Source organism: Gorilla gorilla, chromosome 11 (assembly GCF_029281585.2).
Source record: "Gorilla gorilla gorilla isolate KB3781 chromosome 11, NHGRI_mGorGor1-v2.1_pri, whole genome shotgun sequence".
NCBI lineage: Eukaryota > Metazoa > Chordata > Mammalia > Primates > Hominidae > Gorilla > Gorilla gorilla.
In genome coordinates this window covers 105,665,273-105,691,799 of record NC_073235.2, presented here as the reverse complement: position 1 = coordinate 105,691,799, position 26,527 = coordinate 105,665,273, and the positions used below count along the sequence as shown (strand labels likewise).

At 38.3% G+C, this 26,527-nt stretch overlaps 1 protein-coding gene across 4 annotated transcripts in view; it reads right to left on the bottom strand.

The window, feature by feature from the left end:
* NBEAL1 (neurobeachin like 1) overlaps positions 1-26,527 on the bottom strand; it is a 208,360-nt gene that overhangs the window by 142,124 nt on the left and 39,709 nt on the right. For 3 of the 4 annotated variants that reach the window (XM_055379437.2, XM_055379438.2, XM_019022754.4), the window contains exons 5-8: positions 24,379-24,460; positions 23,434-23,561; positions 12,548-12,630; positions 3,214-3,299 (exon numbers count right to left, since the gene is read on the bottom strand). In XM_055379437.2, the coding sequence (XP_055235412.2) occupies positions 3,214-3,299; positions 12,548-12,630; positions 23,434-23,561; positions 24,379-24,460 (379 nt within the window). The remainder of the gene's footprint in view (positions 1-3,213; positions 3,300-12,547; positions 12,631-23,433; positions 23,562-24,378; positions 24,461-26,527) is intronic. The other variant, XM_063695110.1, reaches the window with a different exon arrangement.

The following is a 26,527-nucleotide window of genomic DNA, read 5'->3' as shown; positions in this document are numbered from 1 at the left end:
ATTGGACTTCCAGTATCTACTTGATTTTAGTGTTAGGTTTCATTATGGAGGTCTCCTGGGGTTTGACTACCCCTAGGCACTAACAAGAACAAGTCTCTGTGTTTTCGAAAAGAGAAGGGGATCCAATCAGCTTCTATATTAGTCATAACAATGCCACTTCCATTTTTATTCCTGTATACTTAATCATTTTTTCACTGTAGTAGAGAAATGATAGAAATGGGGACATAATGATCCAAAAGAAGGAAATCAGCTAATACTGGAATGTGATTAAGCAAACTTACACTGAAAAATAAGATTCTGGTCACCATCCCTCTCACTACAAGGAGACTCTTTTCTTCTACTAGGGTGAAGAGGAGAAGGTCACACAGACCACCTGGAAACCTAACTAGGGACTCTGGCTAGGTGCCAAAAAAAGGACAGGACAAATAAAACAAAAGAAATGGAAATTTCACTAGTGCTCTGGAGGCTAACAAGGTACAAGAGTAAAAAGGAATAAAAATATATTTTTTAAAAAGGCCATTGAGCATAAGGGCCATGCAATGAAAAAAAACATACAGAGAGAAAACAAAACAGAGCAAAAACAAGGAGGAAAGGGGAATTGCATTAATACAAACAGATAAGAAACTCTTTTTTTTTTGAGATGAAGTCTCGCTCTGTTGCCCAGGCTGGAGTGCAGTGGTGCGATCTCGGCTCGCTGCAAGCTCCGCCTCCCGGGTTCACGCCATTCTCCTGCCTCAGCCTCCAGAGTAGCAGGGATTACAGGCGCCCACAACCACGCCCGGCTAATTTTTTTTTGTATTTTTAGTACATACAGGGTTTCACCATGTTAGCCAGGATGGTCTCGATTTCCTGACCTCATGATCCACCCACCTCAGCCTCCCAAAGTGCTGTGATTACAGGGGTGAGCCACCATGCCCGGCCAGGAAACTCTTAAACTCAGAATGGTATTTACAAAATTAATACTCAATAAAATATATCTCAATTGGACATATTAAATAAAAAGAAATCTCCCAAATACATAAAGTCAACTGTTTATGAAGTTCACTTGAGAAATGAAGATTACACTCTCTCAAATCTCCAAACAGAATAAGAAATGATAAATACATTATCAAACAAGTAGCAGTTGCTTACTGCTAGAAGATTAAAAGTTCCCTACAGCTATAAGTTAAAAAGCCTTATAAAAAGGCTCTTGAACTCAAATAAATATCTAAGCATTAAACTTCATGACGCTGTCCTGAATGTAGACAAGGATTTCCTCCTAAATGCCAAAAATAATAAGGTAATATGCCTAGTGTATTATTGGCATAATTTTGTATCTTTAAATAAAATTTACTTAAGTTTTAAAAAATACAGGTTTCTAAGTTTTTTAAATTATAATTTAAATATGTAATTTGGTACAACAATATTAAGAACATAGTACACTGATGCTAGTAAGAGAATGTTTAATGTGAAAGAAAAAACTGATAGTTAAAAAAGAGAAGATAAAAACTTTCTACCTAAGATAGAGAAAGAAACAGAGGGATAGAGGGAGGGAATTATAGAGATTTATAAACTTGGATGGAAAAAACCAGATATCTTAATTTCTACTAATTTCTAACTAAAATTTAGTATTTCCTTCAAGTTTAAATGTAAGCAACAAAACAACAGTAGTATAAATAATACTTGTGATTTTGTTGGCTAGGCACAGTGACTCACACCTGTAATCCCAGCACTTTGGGAGTCTGAAGTGGGCAGGTTGCTTGAGCCACGAATTGCTCAACCTGGACAACATGGCAAAAGAGTGTCTTTACAAAAACACAAAAATTAGCTGAGTGTGGTGGTGTGCACCTGTAGTCCCAGCTCCTTAGGAGGCTGAAGTGGGAGAACTGACTGAGCCAGGAGGCCAAGGCTGCAGTGAGCCATGATAGAGCCACTGCACTCCACTCTGGCCAGCAGAACAAAACCCTGTCTCAAAACAACAACAACAAACAAAACAAAACAAAACAAACTTGTGATTTTGTCATCAGTAAAAATCATATGCATTTTCATTTATTACAGCTGTTACAGTCACTCAAAATATCATTTATGCTAATTTCTTCTTGGAAGTTACATTAGTTTCTAGACTTGCTGTTATAGCTTTTTTAATTTAATGTATTATAAAGAAGCACATATTACTATGTCACAGATTTGTTTTATTAATATTTTAGTAACTGCATTTCAGTATAATTGGTTTCCTTTATTTCAGGCATTTAAAACATTCTGACAAAGGGCTTTATCAGATTGCCAAGGGGATGTGTGCTATAAAAAGTACAAGTGTTAGGAACCTCTGATTTAAACTGTGTGGCTTAAGAAAACACATGTTTATACACGTACTTTCTGAACTATAATCCTTTCGTCAACTAGAATTTATATTCAAAGTTTATGACAGTGGTAGGGCACGGGGGACTCACGCCTGTAATTCCGGTACTTGGGGAGGCTGAGGTGGGCAGATCGCTTGAGCCCAGCAGTTCGACCCGCCTGGGCAATATGGCAAAACCTCATGTTTGCTAAAAATACAAAAATTAACTGGGCATGGTGGTGTGTGCCTGTAGTCCCAGCTACTTGGGAGGCTGAAGTGGGAGGATTGCTTGAACCTGGGAGGCAGAGGTTGCAGTGAGCCAATAGTCGCACTTCTGCACTCCAGCCTGGGAAACACAGCGAGACCCCATTTCAAAAAACAAAAACAGGAAAGTTTATAACAGCACTTAGATGCTTACCTTAAAAAAATACTAGAAATTCTTTTTTGTAAATTTTAAAACAGTAGTTGGATTTGTTGAAAAAAAAACATATACACTCACAAAAATACATTTAGTATTATAAGTACACAGAAGAGTGAATAAATTCATGTCTTTAGAAACCAAACTACTAGACTTCGATTTCATCAAGTGGACTGATGAGGTTGACTTCCTCTATCATCTGAAATAAAAACTAGTGCTTGAAAGCTAACATAAATAAGAACTTACAATACCAAAAATTGTTAAATTTGTTTATTTATTCAGTAATTTTATTGTCAGTGCTAAATATTACTTACGTTTTTTGGAAAATAAAAGAAGTAGATTAGTTACAATATATAAGTTCAATATTTGTATGGTGAATGAAATTATAAAAAGACAAAGAACATACTAAACAATCCATGGAAAGCTTTTTGCACTGTTAATTATAATTTTATTTATTAAATTTCAACACTTTCCTTACCTGCCCACCGGCTACAATGGCTCCAAAGAGATGCAATAAGCAACATTTAAGACTTTCCTTGAGATGTTCACTTTCCTGAAAACATTCTGTAAATAATAAATAAATAAATAAATGAGATTTGTCTTTCACAGTATGATTTATCTCTAAGGAATGTCTGATGCAAACACGAAGAACTATTTGTGAAAAGGCTGATCTGTGTTAAAAGCCAAGGTTGATATGCATTTTGTCTTAGGAAAAGAAAAGAGAAGCCATCTACCAGATAGCATTTTAGGTATTTACGTCATCTCACTTAGTTCTCATAATTCTCCATATAAGGATGATATTTGGCCCCCATTTATAAATGAGAAAAAGGAAGGTCAGAAGTTAATATCTTGCCTGAAGTCACATGGTTACTCACTGACAGGGCTAGAAACTAACCCAGACCTGGCATAAAATTAGATGTCTCTCTCTTTTTTTTTTTCCTTTGAGATGGAGTCTTGCTATATCACCCAGGCTGGAGTGCAGTGGTGTGATCTCAGCACACTGCAATCTCCACCTCCCAGATTCAAGCGATTCTCCTGCCTCAGCCTCCGGAGTAGCTGGGATTACAGGCGCCTGCCACCACACCCAGCTAATTTTTGTATTTTTAGTAGAGACCTCAGGTGATCCACCTGCCTCAGCCTCCCAAAGTGCTGAGATTACAGGCATGAGCCACCGCACCCGGCCCCTTGTCAGGTCTTTATGCTGCTTTTTCGTTGTCATATGCATGTATAGCCTCTAAAAAATAAAATAAAATAATTTATAATTTTAAAAGAAAGGTTACTATTGGTACCAGAATTTTAGAATAATAGTCCTAGAGTGGACCCAGGAAATGTTTTTGTCCAACTCTTTCATTTTCTAGTTGATTAGTGATGGTCAATTTTTACTAATGAGATGTGTAATAGTCTTAGTAAAGAGACATCTAGGCTGGGCGCAGTGGCTCACGCCTGTAATCCCAGCACTATGGGAGGCCGAGGCAGGCGGATCACCTGAGGTCAGGAGTTCGAGACCAGCCTGGCCAACATGGTGAAATCCCGTCTCTACTAAAAATGCAAAAATTAGCCAGGTGTGGTGGCGGGCACCTGTAATCCCAGCTACTCGGGAGGCTGAGGCAGGAGAATCTCTTGAACCCAGGAGGCAGAGGTTGCAGTGAGCTGAGATCGTGCCACTGCACTCCAGCCTGGGCAACAGAGCAACACTTCATCTCAAAAAAAAAAAAGAAAAAAAAGTACATAGTACATATATGTAACTCCTGCATCATACTTTTTTTGCTTTTTAACTTAATACATTCTGGACATTACTACATCTTTCTACTTTTTTTTTTTTGTTTTTTTTTTGAGACAGGGTCTTACTTTATTGCCTAGGCTGGAGGGCAATCACAGCTCACTGCAGCCTTGGCTGCCTGGGCTCACGTGATTCTCCCACCTCGGCCTCCCAGGTAGCTGGGACTACAGGCACACGCTACCATGACCATCTAATTTTTTGTATTTTTTTGCAGAGACAGGGTTTTGCAGTGTTGTCCAGGCTGGTCTCAAACTCCTGGGCTCAGGTGATCTGCCCACCTCAGCCTCCCAAAGTGCTGGGAGTACAAGGGTGAGCCACTGCGTCAAGCCTGGACATTACTACATCTTAACAGATACACCTGCCTAATTCATTTTTTGTGATGACTAGAGGGCATACACCACTACAATGTGTTACCTTCACTTATCCAGTTCTCTATTGATAAACTGCTATGCTTTTCCCCTTTCTTTTGATGCTGTTATGAATACCCTTTTGCACATGTCATTACACACTGGGACAAGACTGTAACAGTAAAATTATTTCCAATAACAAATGTTACCAAAAGGAAACAGCTTTGAGGTAACCTGGATAGAAACTTATAATTAAAAAATTAAGAAGTTCCACCTATATCAGAATAACTGGTACTACGCATGGCTTTCAGCTATAAACAATTAGAAAACTGGAGAAAATCAGTTCCAGAAACTGGGTCACAGAACTGTGATACACACAAGAAGGAAAACAAAGTAAGCACAAGGATCACACCACAGATTCCTGTCTGGAGACACTTTCTGAACTGCTACATGGAAAGGAGGAACCCTAAAAGAACACAGCCATTTGCTGAGCTGAGGAGACAGAAATCAAAGTTCAGAGAGGCCCAGGCAACCGGAATTTGTAAAGCAGAGTACTGGAGTGGAGGAAGCTATACAGAGGAAGTGCTCCAGAAATATGCACAGGGCTCATTTTGTGTCTCAGTATCTATCCTCACACAATAGTGTGATATCCCACAAGATCGGCAAAAAACTACAAAGAAACTGTAAGCTGAGTAATTCTCTGATTTTACACAGAGCTAGAAGATGACAGAGTTCCACTCAGCCACAGTGGACACACAGAAAGATAATACATAAAAAGGACATAAAAACATATACCATGCAAACTCTCATCATAAGATTGCTGGGTGGCTATATTAGTATCTGACAAAGTAGGCAAGAAATATAATCAAGGCAAGGAATGTTATTCATGATGAAAAGTGGAACTCAATAAATTTAAATAAGAAAATACAACTCAATGAGTTTAAGTTTATTGAAGTCATAAAGAGTATTTTCTCTTGCCATAATGGAAATATATTAGAAGGTAATGAAAAAAAGATTATCTGGAGATCCTTTTCATGAAGATGGCATTAAAAGGAAGGTGGTCCCTGCCCCTCCCAAAACCAAAGCCAAAGCCAAAGCCAAAGCCAAGGCTATGAAGGCCAAGCAGGCAGGGCTAAAAGGCATCCACCCCACCCCCCACACACACAATCTGCACATCACCACCTTCTGGTGGCCCAAGACACTATGGTTCCAAACGCAGCCCAAACATCCTCAGAGGAACACTCAGAGAAGATACAAACTTGACTACTATGCCAGCACCAAAATCCCTTTAAGGCACTAAGTCAGCCAGTGAAAAAGATGACAGCAAAACACTTGTGTTCACTGTAGATATCAAGCCCAACAACAGATCAGACAGGCCATGAAGAAGCTCTATTGACAATGATGTGGCCAGGTCTACACCCCAATCAGGCCTGCTGGAGAGAAGGCATATGTTAGACTGCCTCCTGACTGTGATGCTTTCAATATTGCCTACAAAACTGGGATTATCTAAACTGAGTCCAGCAGGTTAATTCCAAATATACACTTTTTTCACCATAAAGAAAAAAAGGGCTGGGGGTGGAGGCTCATGCCTGTAATCCTAGCACTTTGGGAGGCTGAGGCGGGTGGCTCACTTGAGGCCAGGAGTTCGAGACCAGCCTGGTCAACGTGGTGAAACCCCATATTTACTAAAAATACAAAAATTAGCTGGGTGTGATGGCGGGCACCTGTAATCCCAGCTACTCGAGAGGCTGAGACATTAGAATCGCTTGAACCCGGGAGGCGGAGGCTGCAGTGAGCCAAGATCGTGCCACTGCACCACTCCAGCCTGGGTAACAGAGTAAGACCCCATGTCAAAAAAAAAAAAAAAAAAAAAAGAAGAAAGAAAAAAGGATCTGGAAACTCCCCCAACATTTGCAGATTAAACAATACATGCCTTTTCATTTTATTAATGTAATCTTATTTAATTGACAAATACAAATTGCATATATTTATGGTGAACAGCATGGTATTTTGAAATATGTATACACTGTGGCTAAATCAAACTAATTAACATATACATTACCTCACATACTTAACTTTTTTTGTGGTGACCTCTCTTTTAGCTACTCTCTTAGCCATTTTCAAGTATGCAATGCATTGTTACTAACTACAGTCACAATGTTATGTAGTAGCTCTCTTGAATTTATTCTTCCTAACCGAAATTTTGTATGCTTTGACCAACATTTCCCCAATTTGAAAATATTTTAAACCAAACAAGAAAACTTCATTTTAATTTAACAAAATTAAAACAAACATATCAAAATCTGTGGGGCACAACTAAAGCAATGATTCATGTTCATTCTAGAAAAGAAGGTCGAAATAAAGATCTAATCAAAGATTGACCTTTCACTCTAAGAAGCTAGAAAAAGAAGAGCAATTAAGAGGAAGTTAATATTAAAGATAATAGAAAAAATAATGAAAAAGGAAACAAATAAACAATAGAGGAAAATCAATGAAATCAAAAGCTAGTTCACTGGAAAGATCAATATAATTTTTTAAGAGACAGGGTCTCACTATGTTGCCCAGGCTGGAATGCAGTGGCTATTCATAGGCACAATCATAGTGCACTATAGCCCCGAACCCCTGGGCTAAGGTGATCCTCCTGCCTCAGCCTCCTAAGTAGCTGGGACTACAGGCATGTGCCAGGATCAATATAATTTAAAAACCTCTAGCTAGACCAATCAAGAAAAAAGAAGAGAGAAAAATGTAAATTATCAATGTCAGGAATGAAAGAGGAGACATCAATTTAGATTCCACAGATTTAAGAAGGATACATGAAGAAATACTATGAACAACTTTATGCCAATAAATTCAACACAATTCATGTGATGAAAAACACAAATTCCTTGAAAGACATGAATTATAAAAACTAACACAAGAAGAAATAGAAAATCTGAGTAGCCCTTTACCTAGTAAATAAATTTACTCCATAATTTAAAACCTTTTCACACTGGGCACAACACACATGCCTATAGTCCCAGCTACTCAGGAGGCTGAGGTGGTAAGATCACTTGAGCCCAGGAATTCAAGATGAGCCTGAGCAATATAGCAAGATTCTGTCTCAATGAAAAACAAAACAAAACCTTTCCACAAGGTAATCTCCAGGTCCAGATCTGCTGGTGAATGTTAAGAAAATCATAATAGCATTCTCAAACCAACTCTCACAGAAAACAGAGGAAAAGAGAACCCTGCCTAACTCATTTAATATGACCAGTATTGTTGTTTGAGCCACCAAATCAATAGTATTTTGTTATACCAGCCCAAGCAGACTAAGACAGATTTTGTTACAAAGAAATAGACTACTACTACAACAAAGACCTAAGAACACAGAAGCAGCTTTAGAACTGGGTAATGGGTAGAGGCTGGAAGAGTTTTGAGGTGCATGCTGGAAATAGGGACCTTCAGGGCAATTCTGGTGAGCTCTCAAACATAAATAAGGAGCATGTTATTGAAAACTAGTGGAAAGGTGATCCTTATTGTAAAGTGGCAAAGAACTTGGCTGAACTGTGTTCTAGTGTTTTGTGGAAGGTAGAACGTGCAGCAAGCAATGAAATTGGATATTTAGCTAAGGCGATTTCTAAGCAAGTGTTGAAGGAGCAGCTTAATTTCTCCTTCTGACTGCTTATAGTTAAAATGTGAGAAGACAGAAATAAACTAAAGAAGAAACTGTTAAGCACAAAAGAACCAGAAGCTGAAGATTTAGAAAATTCTCAGTATATCCAAATTATAAAAAACAAACAAACAAACAAGAAAGCTTGTTCTAAAGAAAATACTGAGGGTGTGACTGATAAACAGACCATGGGTATAACTAGTGGACTTAATCAGCCAGCTCAGTGAGGCCAGGAATGGATATGGGATTATACCAGAAAAGACACTACCATTTTGAACTAAAGGGGACAGAGAAAGTGGGAAGGAATGAAGGTAGACTGTTGGACTTCTTGGATTCTATAGATCAGACCATAAAGCTATTCAGTTTGAATGTGTGATAAGAAAAACTCTGAAAGCAATTCAGAGATTATGAGGGCTGCCATTCCCACCAAAGATCCAGGAGGCAAGGCTGTTTCCTCTTCCTTGGTTTCAAAGGGTAGGACCACAGGTCAGGTTTCAGTGGGCCAGGATGACCTACCTAGTGCCTCAATGGTGGAGCTACCCTCACAGACAGCATTATGTGTGGGGCCCTTGCAGAGACCTGGGGTGGGGGGTGACACTGGCAACCCAGTGCGCATGAAGTACAGAGTATCAACCAAAGAGGGCTATTCTCAAGCTTTAATGCCTAATAGAATTTACCTTACTAGGTTTTAGGCTTACCTGAGACCTGTCACCCCTTTATTCCTTCCACTGTCTCCCTTTTGGAATGGGAATGTGTATCCTATACCTGTTCCAACATTGTATTCTGGTTACATACAACTTATTTGTTTTCACAGGTTTATAGTGGGAAAGGGATTTTGAGTCAGGATGAATTGTAACTTCAGTCTCACCAGTATCAGATTTAGATATTTAGATAAGATTTTGAACTTTAGACTTACAGAGTTGATGTGAAAATGAGTTAAGACATTTGGGGCTGTTGGGATAAAATGGATGTATTCTGTATGTGTTAAGTACATGAATGGGGGGGCAAGGACAGAGTGGTATAGGGTGAACTGTATACCCCCAAAATTAATATGTGGAAGCCCTAACATCTCCCCATATGACTGTATTGCAGACAAGGCCTTTAAAGAAGTGATTAAAGTTAAATGAGGTCATAAAAGTAGAGCCTTGATCAAAGAGAACTAGTGCCCTTGTAAGAAGAGGAAGAGACAACAGTCTTTTTCCAACATGTGAGGTGACTATCTGCAAGCCACAAAGACAGATCTCAACAGAAAATAAACCCTGCTGGACTTTCCAGACTCCAGAACTGTGAGAAATAAATTTCTGTTTTTCAAGCCACCCAGTCTACAGTATTTTGTTATGACAATCCAAGCAGACTAAGACAAAAACCATACAAGACATATAAGGCAAAAAATCCTAGAAACCCTTACCATCCTTGAACAGAGACACAAAATTTTTAAACAAAAAATCAATCAAATGCAGTATTACATAAAAAGGATAATATACTATAATCCTAGCACTTTGGAAGACTGAGGAAGGAGGGTCACTAGAGGCCAGGAGTTCAAGACCAGCCTGGAGGCAACACAGCAAGACCTTATCTACAAAAACATTTTGTTAAATTAGCCAGCTGATATGGTTTGGATCTATGCCCCCACTGAAATCTCATGTTCAACTGTAATCCCCAGTGTTGGAGGTGGGGCCTGGTGGGAAGTGACTGGATCATAGGGGCGGATCCTTCATGCATAATTTAGCAGCATCCCTTTGGTGCTGTTCTCATGAGATCTGGTCATTTAAAAGTGTATAGCACCTCCCAGCTTTCTCACTCTTGGTCCTGCTCCTGCTTTGCCTTCTGCAGTAAGTAAAAGCTCCTGAGGCTTCCCCAGAAGCAGAGGCTGTCATGCTTCCTGTATTGCCTGTGGAACCACGAGCCAATTAAACCTCTTTTCTTTATCAATTACCCCAGCCTCAGGTGTTACTTTATGGCAGTGTGGGAACGAACTAACACACTGCTTATGATGGTGCATTCCTGTAGTCCCAGCTACTCAGGAGGCTGAGGCAAGAAAATCACTTGAGCCCAGGAGTTTAAGGCTACAGTAAGCTATGATTATACCATAGCAATCCAGACTGGACAACAGAGCAACACCCTGTTTCTCAAAAAAAAAAAAAAAAAAAAAAAAAAAGAGAGAGAGAGAAATACAAGTTAATTATATAATCACAACCAAAGGTAGTTTAGGCCAGAAATATGATGTTAGTTTAATATTTGAAAATCAATCTATGTATTTTGCCAATTAACAAGCACCTCAAATAGATGTAGTAAAAGTACATTAAAAAAAAAGTCAATGTCCATTCAGTAATAAAAACTATTAGCAAACCAGGGTTAAAATAAGACTTCCTCTACTTAATAAAGGGCATCTATTTTTAAAAACATATAGCTAATATCATATTTAATAGTGAAAGACTGAATTTTTTCCCTTCTACATGTGGGAACAAGGATATAAAAATCAATATACAAAAACAAATTACATTTCTATATACTAGTTTTAAAAATGAAAAATACAATTTAAAACAAATCAGGCTGGGCATGGTGGCTCTCACCTGTAATCTCAATACTTGGAGAGGCTGAGGTGGGAGGATCACTTGAGGCCAGGAGTCTGAGACCAGCCTAGGCAACACAGTGAGACTTTGTCTCCATAAAAAAATTTTTTATATTAGCCAGGCATGGTGGCACATACCTGTAGTCCTAGGTATTTGGGAGGTTGAGGTGAGAGGACCACCTGAGCTCACAAGTTGGAGGTTATATAGTGAGCTATGATTGCACTACTGCACTCCAGCCTGAGCAACAGAATGAGACCGCATCTCTCTCCAAAAACGAATAAGATAAATCATTTACAGGCATACAAAATATACAATACTTTGGGATAAATTAACAAAATATGCACACAACCTAAATATACAAGAGACAAAGGCTTTTATGGGATACTTTACTTCTAAGCCAAGTGGCTCCCTGACACACCAATTTGATTTTATAACCTCACTTGGAGGACCAAAGAATAGCCCTTGGATGGCTGTGAGGACTCCTGATGAATAGAAACACCTTATACTGTTCTACTGGCAGGCTGGGTTTCCTGTCCTATATCCTCTAAGTGAGGCCAGTTCCCAGAGATGGTCTACTATGGAGCTTCATTACCTAGCTAAAGCCAGTATCACTACTGGTGGTCAAGCAGAGTCAGCACTGCAGTCATCTTCAGCAAGCAATCAAAGGATTATTTCTGTCTTCTTTCATTTCACAGGGAAAAGAAAGAAATGAAGCAAATATGGCAAAATGTTAAGTGACAAATTTGAATGGGAAATACATACTCAAGGAACACACAGTGTTCCTTTTATAGTCTGCAAATTATACTATATTTTTGAAAGATGGCATATATAAGTCACATATATGGGGCTAACTCTCTCAAGTTTCCTATTTTCAATAAAAATTCTGAAGTTCTAAAATATACCACCAGTGGCCAGGCATGGTGGCTCATGCCTGTAATCCCAGCACTTTGGGAGGCTGAGGTGGGTGGTTCACCTGAGGTCAGGAGTTCAAGACCAGCCTGGTCAGCATGGTGAAACCCGGTCTCTACTAAAAATACAAAAATTAGCCGGGTGTGGTGGCACATGCCTGTAATTCCAGCTTTTTGGGAGGCTGAGGCAGGACAATTGCTTGAACCCAGGAGGTGGAGGTTGTGGTGAGCCGAGATCGCACCACTGTACTCCAGCCTGGGCAACAAGCGTGTGACTTTGTCTCAAAAAAAAGTAAATAAATAAAATAAAATATACCACCATCATTAAAATATTCAGCTATTCTAAAAAAAATTTTTGAGAACAGCAAATTAAATAAAACCAAGTACAATAATTGCAGCCAAACACAAATCATGTACCTTACTCCAGTGACATGTTCTTACAACCATTATTTTATAAATTAACAAAGCTGAATCAAGATCAGAATCAGAGTAAGAATAAAAAGTAATCAGAGTAAGATGATAAGCATAGCAAGAGAAATTAGAGGTGTTACTTACGATAAAAGAAAGGGACGAATTCCACTGTGAGAGAAGCTGGTTTATATTTCTGTCTGCTCTTTTCCACAGTACTAAGGATTCGTCTATCATTAAAAAGAAGTTAATAATAAGTTACAACATGGGCAAGCAGACATGGCACAATTACAAAAACAATTATAAAACAAATTTAATATTTTACTTTTGATTTGTGTCTTGAACTATGTATCTCTAGGATTCGCATAATCTTGAAAAGGAAGTCTAGCCAGTAACTGAACTGTTCATCAATTAACAGATTTATTTTTTTGAATTATGCAACATGGTAGCTAGGTTAAATCTCCAAATAACTGGAAAATGAACAAGAAGCCAGACCTTAAAATTTCCAATCTGTAAAAGAATTTGTTCTGCAGTAATGCTAAACTGACAGCTCAGATTAGTAGCATATTATTACAGTAAAGTTGAAATTTATCAGAAATCCAGGCTACTCTGCCACTTTCTGAAACTTTATAATAATGGATAATGAGGCCATACATTAGCTTCTTTCATCTTGAGGATACAGATCCAGTATGGGCTGGGATTATTTTTGTTTTTAATGACAATTCCAGTAATTTTGATGGATGTTATGTTTTCTACAGGCTTTGGTAAAGCCAATACAAATTGCATGTGCTTTTAACAAGAACATTTCAATTTGATACAAAATGAATCTCTTAGATGGGCACAGTGGTGTGGAGATTGGAGAATAAAGAGTAGTGTTATGATGATACTTCCAACTAGTAGATGGTAAATTTTTTAAAATCACAGATATTTTTTCATTCCCTAAAAAAAGCATTTAAAATTACTAGATAAAGCCAACAAAAATAGAAAATATTTAAAGGACAGCCACATAGAAATTCTGTACGTCTAAATATGATGTACTGATAAAGCGCTGGTCTAAGATGCTTTCTTCTTAATGACCATAATTGAGCTATTGAAATTACTTTCCTTATAATTATTTCAAACCTAAGAAGAAATGTCAATTGATCATAGAACAAACCACATAGGATAAGCATAGCTGCACTCAATGACAGCAAAATAGAGAGTTCTAAGATCCAGATCTACTATCCAAATTCATTAGAAATCATATTAGACCTCATTTGCTACTGCACTGCTTTCTAAATCTATGCCTATTTCCAGTGTGTGGAAGGCAGAACAGTGATTATACCAGCTGTATTTATTTTAATTTCAAACAAAACATGTTAGAACATTAATAGATCTTCCTAAAAGATTTGCATGTCTTTGTAACAGTACAAAATTCACTGGAGTTTCAAATAAAAAATTCAATCGTGGTAGAAAAATTAATTTTAAAAGGATAAAATTTCGGCCACCCCACCTGGGAAGTGAGGAGCGCCTCTGCCCAGCCGCCCTGTCTGGGAAGTGGGTGCCTCTGCCCGGCCGCCCCTTCTGGGAGGTGAGGGGCGTCTCTGCCCGGCCACCCCATCTGGGAGGTGAGGAGTGCCTCTGCCCGGCTGCCCCGCCTGGTAAGTGATGAGCGCCTCTGCCCGGCTGCCCTTTGTCTGGGAGGTGGGGAGCGCCTCTGCCCGGCCGCCCCGTCTGGGAAGTGAAGAGTGCCTCTGCCCGGCCGCCCATCATCTGGGATGTGAGGAGCGCCTCTGCCCGGCCACCACCCCATCTGGGAAGTGAGGAGTGCCTCTGCCCGGCCGCCCCATCTGGGAAGTGAGGAGCGCCTCTGCCAGGCCGCCCCATCTGGGAAGTGTACCCAACAGCTCCGAAGAGACAGCGACCATCGAGAACGGGCCATGATGACGATGGCGGTTTTGTCAAAAAGAAAAGGGGGAAATGTGGGGAAAAGAAAGAGAGATCAGATTGTTACTGTGTCTGTGTAGAAAGAAGTTGACATAGGAGATACCATTTTGTTCTGTACTAAGAAAAATTCTTCTGCCTTGGGATGCTGTTAATCTATAACCTTACCCCCAACCCCATGTTCTCTGAAACACGTGCTGTGTCAACTCAGGGTTAAATGGAAAAAAAAAAAAAAAGGATAAAATTTAATTTAGCTTTCAGTTAGGTTTTTCCACGAGATTATTTCCAGTTTGTGCATTCATTATAAATTATGGTATTAACTAATAGATTGCTTATATCCTATCCAAACAACCTATGCTACAAACAATAAACATCCTCACCTGATTAACATAATAAAAATGTACTTCTACAATTTGTGATCAATGACTCATTCTAAAGTTCCTGTATTAGATGTAACATATGAACATAATTTCCAATATATTTGTGGTAAGAATTTAATATGCTAACATAAACAAAAAGGGTGAGAACTATTACATATATTAGAACACAAAAATTAAAGCACAAGTAGTTTGTACTGCATGTTTTCAATAACTTAGTAGAGCTAAAAATGAACTTTAGTCTTATACCATTTGTAGAATATAGCATAGTTAATTGCTCCATTATTACTTGGTATTTGGGCCAAGCATCTAGCATTTAGCAGATGCTAACACATATCAACCAGTTTCTGAGAGGGCTGTAAAACACTTATTTGCATCTCAGTTTTCTAAGTTTATGTTTTTGGTTGATTTAACCAGGCTTCTTTTTTTTTTTTCTGAGACAGAGTCTCACTCTGTCGCCCAGGCTGGAGTGCAGTGGCGCAATCTCGGCTCACTGCAAGCTCTGCCTCCCGGGTTCACACCATTCTCCTGCCTCAGCCTCCTGAGTAGCTGGGACTACAGGCGCCCGCCACCACGCCTGGCTAATTTTTTGTATTTTTAGTAGAGATGGGTTTTCACTGTGTTAGCCAGGATGGTCTCAATCTCCTGACCTTGTGATCCACCCGCCTCGGCCTCCCAAAGTGCTGGAATTACAGGCGTGAGCCACCGCGCCCCAGTCACTATGCTTCTTTTTTGTACTCACATCATACCTAGGACATAATCATTGTACTCACATCATACCTAGGACATAATCATTATTCTTAATTTTATTTGGAAAAAGTTCAAGTTCTGGCAAAAGATGCAACAATAAGAATAGATCAAAGAACATCAAATAGAGTTTACCCAAGTTCACTGTTAACACTTTATCCCAAATTTTTTTTTTCTTTTAGAGACAGTGTCTTGCTCTACTGTCCAGAGTGGAGTGAAATGGTGCTATCCTAGTTCACTGCAACCTCTAACTCCTGGGATCAAGCGATCTTCCCACCTCAGCCTCCTGCAAAGCTAGGATCATAGGTGCAAGCCACCATACCCAGTTAATTTTTTTTGTTTTTTGTGAAGATGGGGTCCTGCTATGTTGCCCAGGTTGGCCTCGAACTCCTGGGTTTAAGTGATCCTCCTACCTCAGCCTCCCAAAGTGTTAGGATTACAGGCATGAGCCACTGTGCAGGGCCCCATTATATATAGGAAATTACATATATCATGGTCCTTCCTCTCTTAACATTTTAGTGAATATTTACTAATAGGGATATAGTTTTATATAATACCACAGTATAGTTATAAACTTCAATAAATTTAACACTGGTACAATACTTCTATGTAATCTACCAACCATATTCCAGTTTTGTCAGTTCACCCACTAACATCCTTTGTAGCATTTCCCTCTTCCAATACAGCTTCCAGGCCAGGGTCAGGTATTGCATTTACGGTCTCTTTAGCCTCTTTTAATCTGAAACATTTCCATAACCCCACTTTGTGATATTTTTAAAGAAAGTTGTCCTCCAGCCCTCCTTTTTTTAAAAAAATTAGAATGTTCTTCACTTGGGATTTGCTTGTTTTCTCACAATTAGATTCAGACTATGCATGCTTGGCTGGAATAACACATAAGCAATGATGTGTCCTTCTTAGGGTTATCACATGTGGAGCACATGATACCCATCTACTTCTTACTGATGATCAGTTAATTTTGATCATCCAACCAACTGGATTATTTGGCCCAGTACTGTCCAAAATAATTACTGATTTTTCAATTACAAGTAATAAGTAATCGTGGGGAGACATTTTAAAACCATACACATGGCCGGGCGCAGTGGCTCACACCTGTAATCCTAGCACTTTGGGAGGCTGAGGCAGGTGGATCAACTGAGGTCAGGAGTTCAAGACCAGTCTGGCCAACATGGTGAAACCCTGTCTTGACTAAAAATAAAAAATTTGCTGGGCATGGTGGTGCACGCCTGTAAACCCAGCTACTTGGGAGGCTGAGGCAGGAGAATTGTTTGAACCCGGGAGGTGGAGGTTGCAGTGAGCCAAGATCACGGTACTGTACTCCAGCCTGGGCAACAGAGCAAGACTCTGTCTCAAAACAAACAAACAAACAAACAAACAAACAAAAACCATACACACATCATGCTCCCAACCAAAACTTCCCCCTAGGTTTAACACCCATGAATGATTCTTGCCTGATCCAATCTTACGATGATGTGTGCAAAATGTGTTTTTTTCCCCAACTCCAGCATCTCCTCTATATTTACTAATTGGCACTTGGAATTTTACTGTAAGCAACACCCTTCACTTCTCCCTTATCTATCACTGGTATGAACTCATAAATTTTCTTCCTGAATGGTTAAATAATTCATTACTATAATTATTTTGTGCATATATTGTTCCAGGTTTGACAAGTAGGAGGCACAGGGCATACCTTAACATAATTAAATTATTTTTCTCTGTGGCAAGGCAAGGAATCCTACTAAACTTGCACTAGTCACAAAGTAGGAACTCAATAAGTATATTTTTGAATCAATGTTTAAATGAATGAACAAGTCATATTGAAGGAAGATTTTTTTCTTTCTTTCTCTTTCTTTTCTCTTCTCTTCTTTCTTCCTTTCTTCTTCTTCTCTCACTTCTCTTCTCCTTCCTTCCCTCGCTCCCTCTTTCCTTTCCTTTTTCCACTCCTTTCTCCTCTCCTCTCCTTTCCTCTCTCCCTCCCTCCCTCCCTCCTCTTTCTTTCAGGTTTTGCCATCACCCAGGCTGGAATGCAATAGTGTGATCATAGCTCACTGCAGGCTTCAACTCCTGGGCTCAGTGATCCTCTCACCTCAGCCTCCCAAGTACTCAGAACTAGAGGCACACATCACCACACCTGGCCAATTTTTTTTTTTTTTTCTAGACGCGGTCTTACACTCCTGGCCTCAACCAATTCTCCTGCCTTGGCCTCCCAAAGTGCTGGGATTACAGGTGTGAGCCACCATGCCTGGCTGATTTATTTCCCTATACTTATTTTAGTTCCACTTGAGAAAATCTTTCTAACTTTCTGAGATTCTGTAAGTAGAATCAAAATTGAGATAACAGATTAATCAAATCTACAAAAAGCATCTATTTGTTGTCATCAAATAAGAAAAGAAATAGTTTTACATGGCTCTGTATTTGGAATTATGTTAATTTTAATTAAATCTATTCTAACCTGCTTTCGCTATTTTGGTAAGCATTAAACACAACGAATAAGAAAATATATATCTTCTAAATTTCCACTTAATTTCAGAATCAGATTAATAAATAAGGTGTAAATTATTGCTGTAGATCCCTTTGTATAGGTCTTCCATGAGCAATGGATTTCTCCTAATTCCATTTTTTAATCTCCCTGTCAAAGTCAAAGAAATCCAAGTCTGAATTCCCTGCTTTACCATTTGTCTTTGAAGCAGTTCTTACATTACTGGCAAGACTGTTCTGTATATTAGAGATAACACATACACAGCTTCTAATGTAATTCCTGGCAAATATATGCATACATTCATTAAATGCTGCTACTCATCCTCTACTTTGCCCCCCTTTCTGTTGCCATCTTACATATGCAGAATTATCTTCCTATATTATATTAATAGTATATAAAATTTTCTTCTTTTTGGGTCTCTGGGCTGTGCTCCTAGCTCGGGCTCCCTCTCCTCAGCTCTGAGAGGCCTTAGGTGGTTCTGGGGCAGCCTCTGTTGCCCGTGACCTGCAGGCCCTGCAAGATCCCTGGGCAGGATGCCGGAGCATGCTGGAAGCTGGAACATGGACTCAGTGACTTTTGAGGATGTGGCTGTAACCTTCACCCCTCAGGAGTGGGCGTTGCTGGATTTTTCCCAGAAGAAACTCTTACAGAGATGTGACGCAGGAAACCTTCAGGAATTTGGCTTCTACAGGAAACAAATGGGAAGACCAGAATGTTGACGATCAAGTCAGAAAATATGGGAAAAATGTAAGTCATATGGTAGAGAGACTGTGTGAAGGTAAACAAAATAGTCAAGGTGGAGAAACCTTCAGCCAGAATTCAAATCTTAATCTGAACAAGAAAGTTTCTACTAAAGTAAAACCATGTGTATGCAGAATGTGTAGAAAAGTCTTCATATGTCATGCATCTCTTCACAGGTATATTATATCTCACTCTGGACACAAACTATTTGAGTGTGAGGACTGTGAAATGAAGCCATATAAATGTAAACAATGTGGGAAAGCCTTTAATTCTCTCACAGGTGTTTGAAGACACATGGTAATGCACAGTGATAATGGATTTTATAAATGTACAGTATGTGGGGAAAACTTTATTTTCCCCAGTTTATTTCAAATGCACCAGAAAACTCACACTGGAGAAAACAACCCTATAAATGTAAACATTGTGGTAAAGACTTCAATTATTCCAGAAACTGTCATAAACATGAAATAACTCATAGTGGAGAGAAACCCTATGCATGCAATAAAAGTGATAAATTATTAGCTTCTTCCTACGCCCTTCGAGAACATGAAATGATTCATACTGGAGAGAAACCCTATAGATGTAGAGAATGTGGTAAAGCCTTTACAACTTCCAGTTTCCTTCATAAGCATACAAGGGCTCACAGTGGAGAAAAGCCTTAGGAATGTAAAAAATGTGGTAAATCATTCACATTTTCCAGTTCTCTTTGATGATATGAAAGAACTCAAACTGAAGAGAAACCCTTTGGATGGAAGTAAAGTGGTAAAGCCTTCACTTTTCCCAGATCCCTTCAACAGCAAGAAAGAAGTCATACTGGAAAAAAACCATGTGAATGGAAGAAATGTGGTAAAGACTTCAGATGTTCTAGTTCTATTAGAACAAATGAAAAAACACATAGTGGGATTGTGAGGAATATTGGAAAACACGCAATTTTCCCAGTTCCCTTTGAAAACTAAGAAAAACTCATACTGGGGGAAAAATGAATGTAAAAAAACTGGTAAAGTCCTCAGTTTCCCCAGTTTCTTTCAAGGACATAAAAAGGTTTACAATAGAGAAAAACCCTGTACTTCTAAGAAATGTGGCAAAGCCTTCAGTTTTTCCATTTTTCCTTGAAATATGTAAGAAGTCAGTGGAGATAAGCCTTATAAATTTAAATGTGTGGTAATTTCTTTAGTTCATAAGTTTCATTTGATACTTAAAAGAACTCATTTTTGAAAAATTCCTATAAATGTACAGAGTGTGAGAATACCTTCATTTGTCTAACACATGTTCAAAGATACATGGTAACAAACTGTAGATGGACCTTATAAATGTGAGAGCACTCTGGATTGGAAGCACAGTGGTCTGGAAAATACAGAAATGTTTTCAAATTTAACAATTACTTCAGAAGTTTTGTAAAACTCTCACTAGTAAGAAATTCTATAAATGTTGGTAAATTGGAAATCCTGATGTAAATTAATGCTCACAAATGCACATAAGTGGAATGTTATTATATTTTGCTTATCAGCGGTTCATTGTTAAAGAGGGTCTCTGTGCTTTTGATTTCCACGTTCGCAAGAAAACATGATGTGAAAATTCCGTAGATACTCTTAGCAATGCTACATGAGTTTAATAGGTAGTGATTTTTTTAAAAATTAAATTAGTAAAATTCTTCTCTCTTAAGTGTGTTGGATCTCTGGGTGAATTAAAATGTATTCCTATACGGAGGTAATTTTAATTTTTATGTAATTTTTAAAGTTCTCTGATTAATGGGCCAATGAAAAATGTGTTTTTGTTAATATTTGGAATTTTCTGACTGGCCTCATCTGGCAAGTTTTGGTTATCCGTATATGTTTTCTACTTTATATGGGAAAATGACTCTTTTTTGGTGTAATAATCTTTATTATATTTTCCTTTTTAATAAAGAGTTATTATCAAAAAAATTTTTCTTCTTTTTGACTTTCAAAAACTGTTTTTAGCTACCAATTTTATTTAATTTGTTATCAGAGCTGCCTTTTTATAAATGTTCTCTCCCCATCTTTAAATTCATTTTGCTCTTATTATTAGATTCCTTTAAAAGCCTCTCTCCTGCCATTTTCAGACTGATTTTATGTTCCTCTTTCTGTATCTGTCTTGCTGTCTATAAAGAAAAATTATGTCATTGTTTCAAAACTTAAAATGTTCTCTTAGATTTGCCATTGCTGACAAGTCTAAGGCGGAGGATGGAGAAGTAGCAAGAGTAGGAGGAAGAGGAGATATACTTTCCTTAGAGAAATCTCTGGCATACATGTCAAAACAGGGGGAACACTGATTAGTTAGAACCAAAGTGCTAATGAGTATAAAGGCTACAGATGAAGCACTGTTAAGTGTCTCTTTGTACTTTTTTTAAAAAAAGACAGGTCTCTATAGCTAACTGAAGCCTTGAACTATTGGGCTCAATCAGTCCTCCCACCTCAGCATCCCCAGTAGCTGGGACAACAGGCATGAGCCATCACATCCGGCTCCCTCTTTGTATCTTTAAAGACTCATAAGCAGGGCATAAGCAGAAATAAAAGGTAGTCACGGCACTAACTGACAACTATTTCTACCCGTTTTAGTCACATGGTAGGTTTTAACTTGGCCCCACTGTAGTAGATGGGGACATGTAATCACAGTTCTGGACAATTAGTTCAGAATGAAAATGACATGTGTCATGTAGCATGACCAGACAAGACAAGAACATTAAATTGCCAATTTGACACCTTTCAAAACTTTTTCTCTCACACATGGTGACCAGCAAAGGCTAAAATGCTGGCTGCTCTGTTAGCCTGGGATCTTTAGTAGCTTTGATGAGTAGAGGCTCTCTGCCTATTCACAAAAGACAGACAACATGAAAAAGTAATAAATCTTTTGTTATTCTAAGCCCCTTGTTTGTTACTGAAGCATAATTTATTCCTCCTGTCTAACTGAAATTTTGTATCTTTAACCAACATTTTTCCAATCTCCATCTCCCAGGATGTATTCTGATTTCAATAAAATATTACATCACTATATAGAACATACAAAAGGTGTTACCACATAGTATATATAAATGTTCTCTCAGTTATCAATTCTTCACCATCATCTAATGGTATGGTGGCTATACTACCATGGGAACCCTGAAAAGCCTACAAAAATAATTTAGTAATGAAATGCTGCAATCGTGTTGCAGGAAGTAGAAATTATTTACAAATGGGTCATGTTAAGTTGAAAATGAAAACGGAAAATCTTGAGGAGATTTAGGAGATTTAAAAAAGAGGTCTGATTGAGAGTGATGAAACACTTCTTTGTAATCTGTGCCCACAGGTAAGAATGATATGTGACTTTAAAATTCTTCTCTTTGAGTTCTGTACTGGTAATTCAGCTATTGTCACTAAGCTACCAACCCACCCTTCTGCTTTGTGATGCTGTGGCAGGCATCATGCAAACTTTCTTTTTCCAGCTGCCTCCCTTTTGGGCTCCCTAATAGAGGGTACCAGATGAAGCGTGGAAGAAAGAGAGCAATGACTGGTTCCACATTGCTCTTTTTCTCTATACTCATCAGCATCACTCCAGCAAGAATTCTTAATTGTAGTAATGGCAGTTGGTTCTTGTCTTCAGCTTATTTTTGGCAATCCCAGAATGAGCCTCTTGACTGCCCAAGAGATATCAGCACCAGCTGTGCAATGCTCCTTCCTCAGAGGTCTGAACCTCAGTGCTGTAGGGCCTCTTCTCCAAAAGTCTAGATTCTGATAACTCCATTCTCTTCCCTTTGTTCCCATGACCCCAGGGAAAGTAGCTGTTTCCTAAAGTCAGTGTCCCACCTTTGCTTTGTCAATTCTCTAATATTTATCAATTTCCTTGTATTAGATCCTCTCTTTTAAAACATCAAGTGTGAGGAGGCTGGGTGCAGTGGTTCATGTCTATAATCCCAGTATTTGGGAGGCTAAGGCGGGAGGATTACTTGAGCCTAGGAATTCAAGACCAGTCTGGGCAACATAGTGAGCTCCCGTGTCTAAAAATAAAAATATTTAGTCTCGTTTATGTTTTCCTTATGGGATCCTGATGACAGAAGCTCTACAATTAAAAATAAATGGACAAAGGCCGGGCACGGTGGCTCCCAGAACTTTGGGAGGCCGAGGCAGGCAGATCGTGAGATCAGGAGATCGAGACCATCCTGGTCAACATGGTGAAATCCCGTCTCTACTAAAAATATAAAAATTAGCCGGGCGCAGTGGTGCACTCCTGTAATCCCAGCTACTCGGTAGGCTAAGGCAGGAGTACTGCTTGAACCTGGGAGGCGAAGGTTGCAGTGAGCTGATATCATGCCACTGTGCCACTGCACTCCAGCCTGGCAACAGAGCAAGACTCTGTCTCAAAAAAACAAAAAAAAAAAAAAAAGAGAAAAGAAAAAAAATGGACAAAATACTTCTAGAAAGCATTTTCGAATTATAAAGTATGTTTTTTAAAAAATAACTTTTCTTGAAAAATATGTATACTGTATTTGATGCTACTATGCCTTTAACATTTCTTATCAGATTATTAGTATTCAAAATTGCATTGCAAAATACAAGTTCAGGGCATATGTAATTATTCAGAAGCAGAATTTATCACTAATTCATTTCCTCCAACATATTTCTCTAGCTCAGAGTTAAATCTGTGGGTCTTATATACTTCTTTCCAATTGCTTTCATAGAGAAGACCTGCTTTGAAGAATCAAATATATTATGACATTCAGGTTTTAAATGAACGTTATTATTTATAAGACATACCCTGAAATTCTATGTCTCCAATTCCGATATGGATCATATAAGCTTTCACAAAATGCCAATGCGTGGATCACAAATTCTTCAATACATGTCTGATCTGCCATTTCCTTCTCTTTTTTTTTGCTTTTTAACTGAGAACAAAGTTAAACATAAATTAAAGACATGCCTTACTTATCATCTAACAGTAAGTTATTTGTATTCAAACAAGCCAAACTTTCCCTTTGAGACTAAGAGTCATTTAATCATATGGACTGGATACAGCTGCTAAGATTTTAAATATGTCCTACGATAGCTTTAAAATAAATAGCCAAACACCTTTTGAAAAAGTAATATGTTTTCAGTAAGAAGGATATGTGATAAATAAATAATACATAAAAATCACAAATTGTATCATTTTAAAAGCCATTTATAAAACACTTAAATTTTTAAATTAAATAACAGTATATATAATAACTACTTGTCTATATTTAGGTAATATGTACAAGATTTCTGAAATATGCATTACCCAACAATAAGTTTAAGTCTCTTCTCAATTATTACCTCTTCTGAAAATATTTAACTATACTAACTATAATATAAAAAATAGTAGGCCAGACAATGGTGGCTCATGCCTGTAATCCCAGCACCTTGGGAGGCCGAGGCGGGCAGACCACCTGAGGTCAGGAGTTCGAGACCAGCCTGACCAACATGGAGAAACCCCGTCTCTACTAAAAATACAAAAGTTAGCCGGGCGTGGTGGCACATGCTTGTAATATCCAGCTACTTCAGAGGCTGAGGCAGGAGAATCACTTGAACCTGGGAGGCAGAGGTTGTGGTAAGCCGAGATTGGGCCACTGCACTCCAGCCTGGGCAACAAGAGCAAAACTCCATCTCAAAACAAACAAACAAACAAAAAGTAAAACCTAGTTGCTCTCAGTAAAGTGACAAAAAAGATTAGTTCACACCTACTTGCTGAATATAGAGTGTTGTCATGGTGATGACATAATTAATGTACGAGCAAGTCCCAATTTCTTCCACATTTGATAGATTTCTGTGAGAAAAAGAGACTTTAATTTTTTACATAAGAATGGTGAACAAAACATATGTTCATGAATTCAGCTTGAATTACGAGAACACACGCTGGCAAACAAAATTCAAATGACATTTATTAAAACATAAAATCAATATGGTTATATAACTGCTTTCCCACCTACTGTGAACTATAACTCAAGCACCATTTAACTACTATAAACAGATAATGTTTAAAAAGTATATGCTGATTAGCATCTATTTATTATTGAAAATTGGAAAATATCACAAAGTAGAAACAGAAGAGAAAAAATAAACACCAATATCTTGCAATCTAAAAATAAGCAACTATGTACATCTACGTTATTTCCTTACAGATTTTTGTCCCTATGCAGATTCTTAGTTTTCTTTTTTGTACATACTGTTTTCATTATAACATGTGCAGTATAATCATTTTCACTTTGCTTTTTGAATTACAGTTTCCTTTTAAGGATGCCATATTTCCTCAACTACATTAAAAGTCCTTGAAAAAGGGCTAACAGCATCTTTACTTACTCTAAGACGGCACAGTATCATATTTTGTTTAAAGCAGTGGGTTCATAAGTGCTTAGTGTTTAACTAAAATATGGTCCCTCATTTTTATTCCATTTTTATAAGACTGAGGTAAAACAAGACAATATTTACTATACCTAAAATCTTTCCCTTGACATAATAAAAAAGCAACGTTCATTAATTTTGTTATGAGATATTGTGATCTTGTAAAACATATATCTTAAAATCCAGTAAATGCTAATTTTAGAAAAATTAACAGAATTAACAGACTTCTTCTGGTATTTTTTGTTTAAGAGATGGGATCTTGCTCGGTTGCCCAGACTAGAGTGCAGTGGTGCAATCACAGTGCACTGCAGCATCAAACTCTTGGGCTCATGCAATCCTCCCACCCCAGCTTCCTGAGAAGCTGGGACTACAGGTATGTGCCACTAGGCCTGGCTACCTTTTTACATTTTTTGTTGAGATGAAGGTCTCACTTTGTTGCCCAGGCTGGTCTTGAACTCCTGGGCTCAAGCAATCCTCCTGCCTCAGCCTCCCAAAGGTCTGGGATTACAGGTGTCAGCCACCACACCCACCCAACCAAAAGACTTCTTAATGTAAGAAGTCAGACTGGCATGACAACTTGGAGAAAACAGGGTACAGGCAGAGGCAAAATTGGAAGCCTCTGCAAGAATTCCGCTTCCAATAGTAGTGGACTAAGATCAGTCCTCTCCCTGAGAACAACTAGAAAACATGGACAAAACTTTTTTTAAAAATCTGTTTAAAAGCATGAGAAAATTAATAAGGAAATGAAAAATTACAGATCCAAGATACAGAACAATGAAACACAGAAAGAGATGAGACCTGCATTTAGATCCATTTTTGCACTCATGATTTCTACCAGTCCTGACAGAGGTAGATGAAAAAATGAGAAGCTGCTGATTGCATATGACAGTCTCACAATGCTGAAAAGGGACAAAAACTAGAATTCAGAGCCCGAAAATGACTGTCTCTAAGGCTGTGGTTTAAGATCCCAAAAGACAACACTGAAGAAGTAAAGGTGAAATGAAAATAGATTAGTAGTCACAGAGACTAAGTCCAAGTCAGCTCAATCATCCACTGTATTAGAGGGATCCTACTTTTCCAAAAACAAATGTACATTAACTGAGAAGAAAGACAATATTATCCCCAGCCTAAAAGTATCTCTATGATTTTTCAAAAACAATAACCAACACTTACTCAAAAATAACAACTCACATGAGAAGGCGACACAAGTTTGAAAATCAAAAGAAACAATACACAAAAGAAACAGACCCATAACTTGAGCAAAAGAAAAAGAAAAAGAGGTTGGGTGTAGTGGCTCATGCCTGTCTGTAATCCCAACACTTTGAGAGGCAGAGGCAGGAGGAGTGCATGAGTCCAGGAATTCGAGACTTAGCCTGGGCAACGTAGCAAGACAATAATTTAAAAAAAAAATTTTTTTTTTTTTTTTTTTTTTGAGACGGAGTCTCGCTCTGTCACCCAGGCTGGACTGCAGTGGCGTGATCTCGGCTCACTG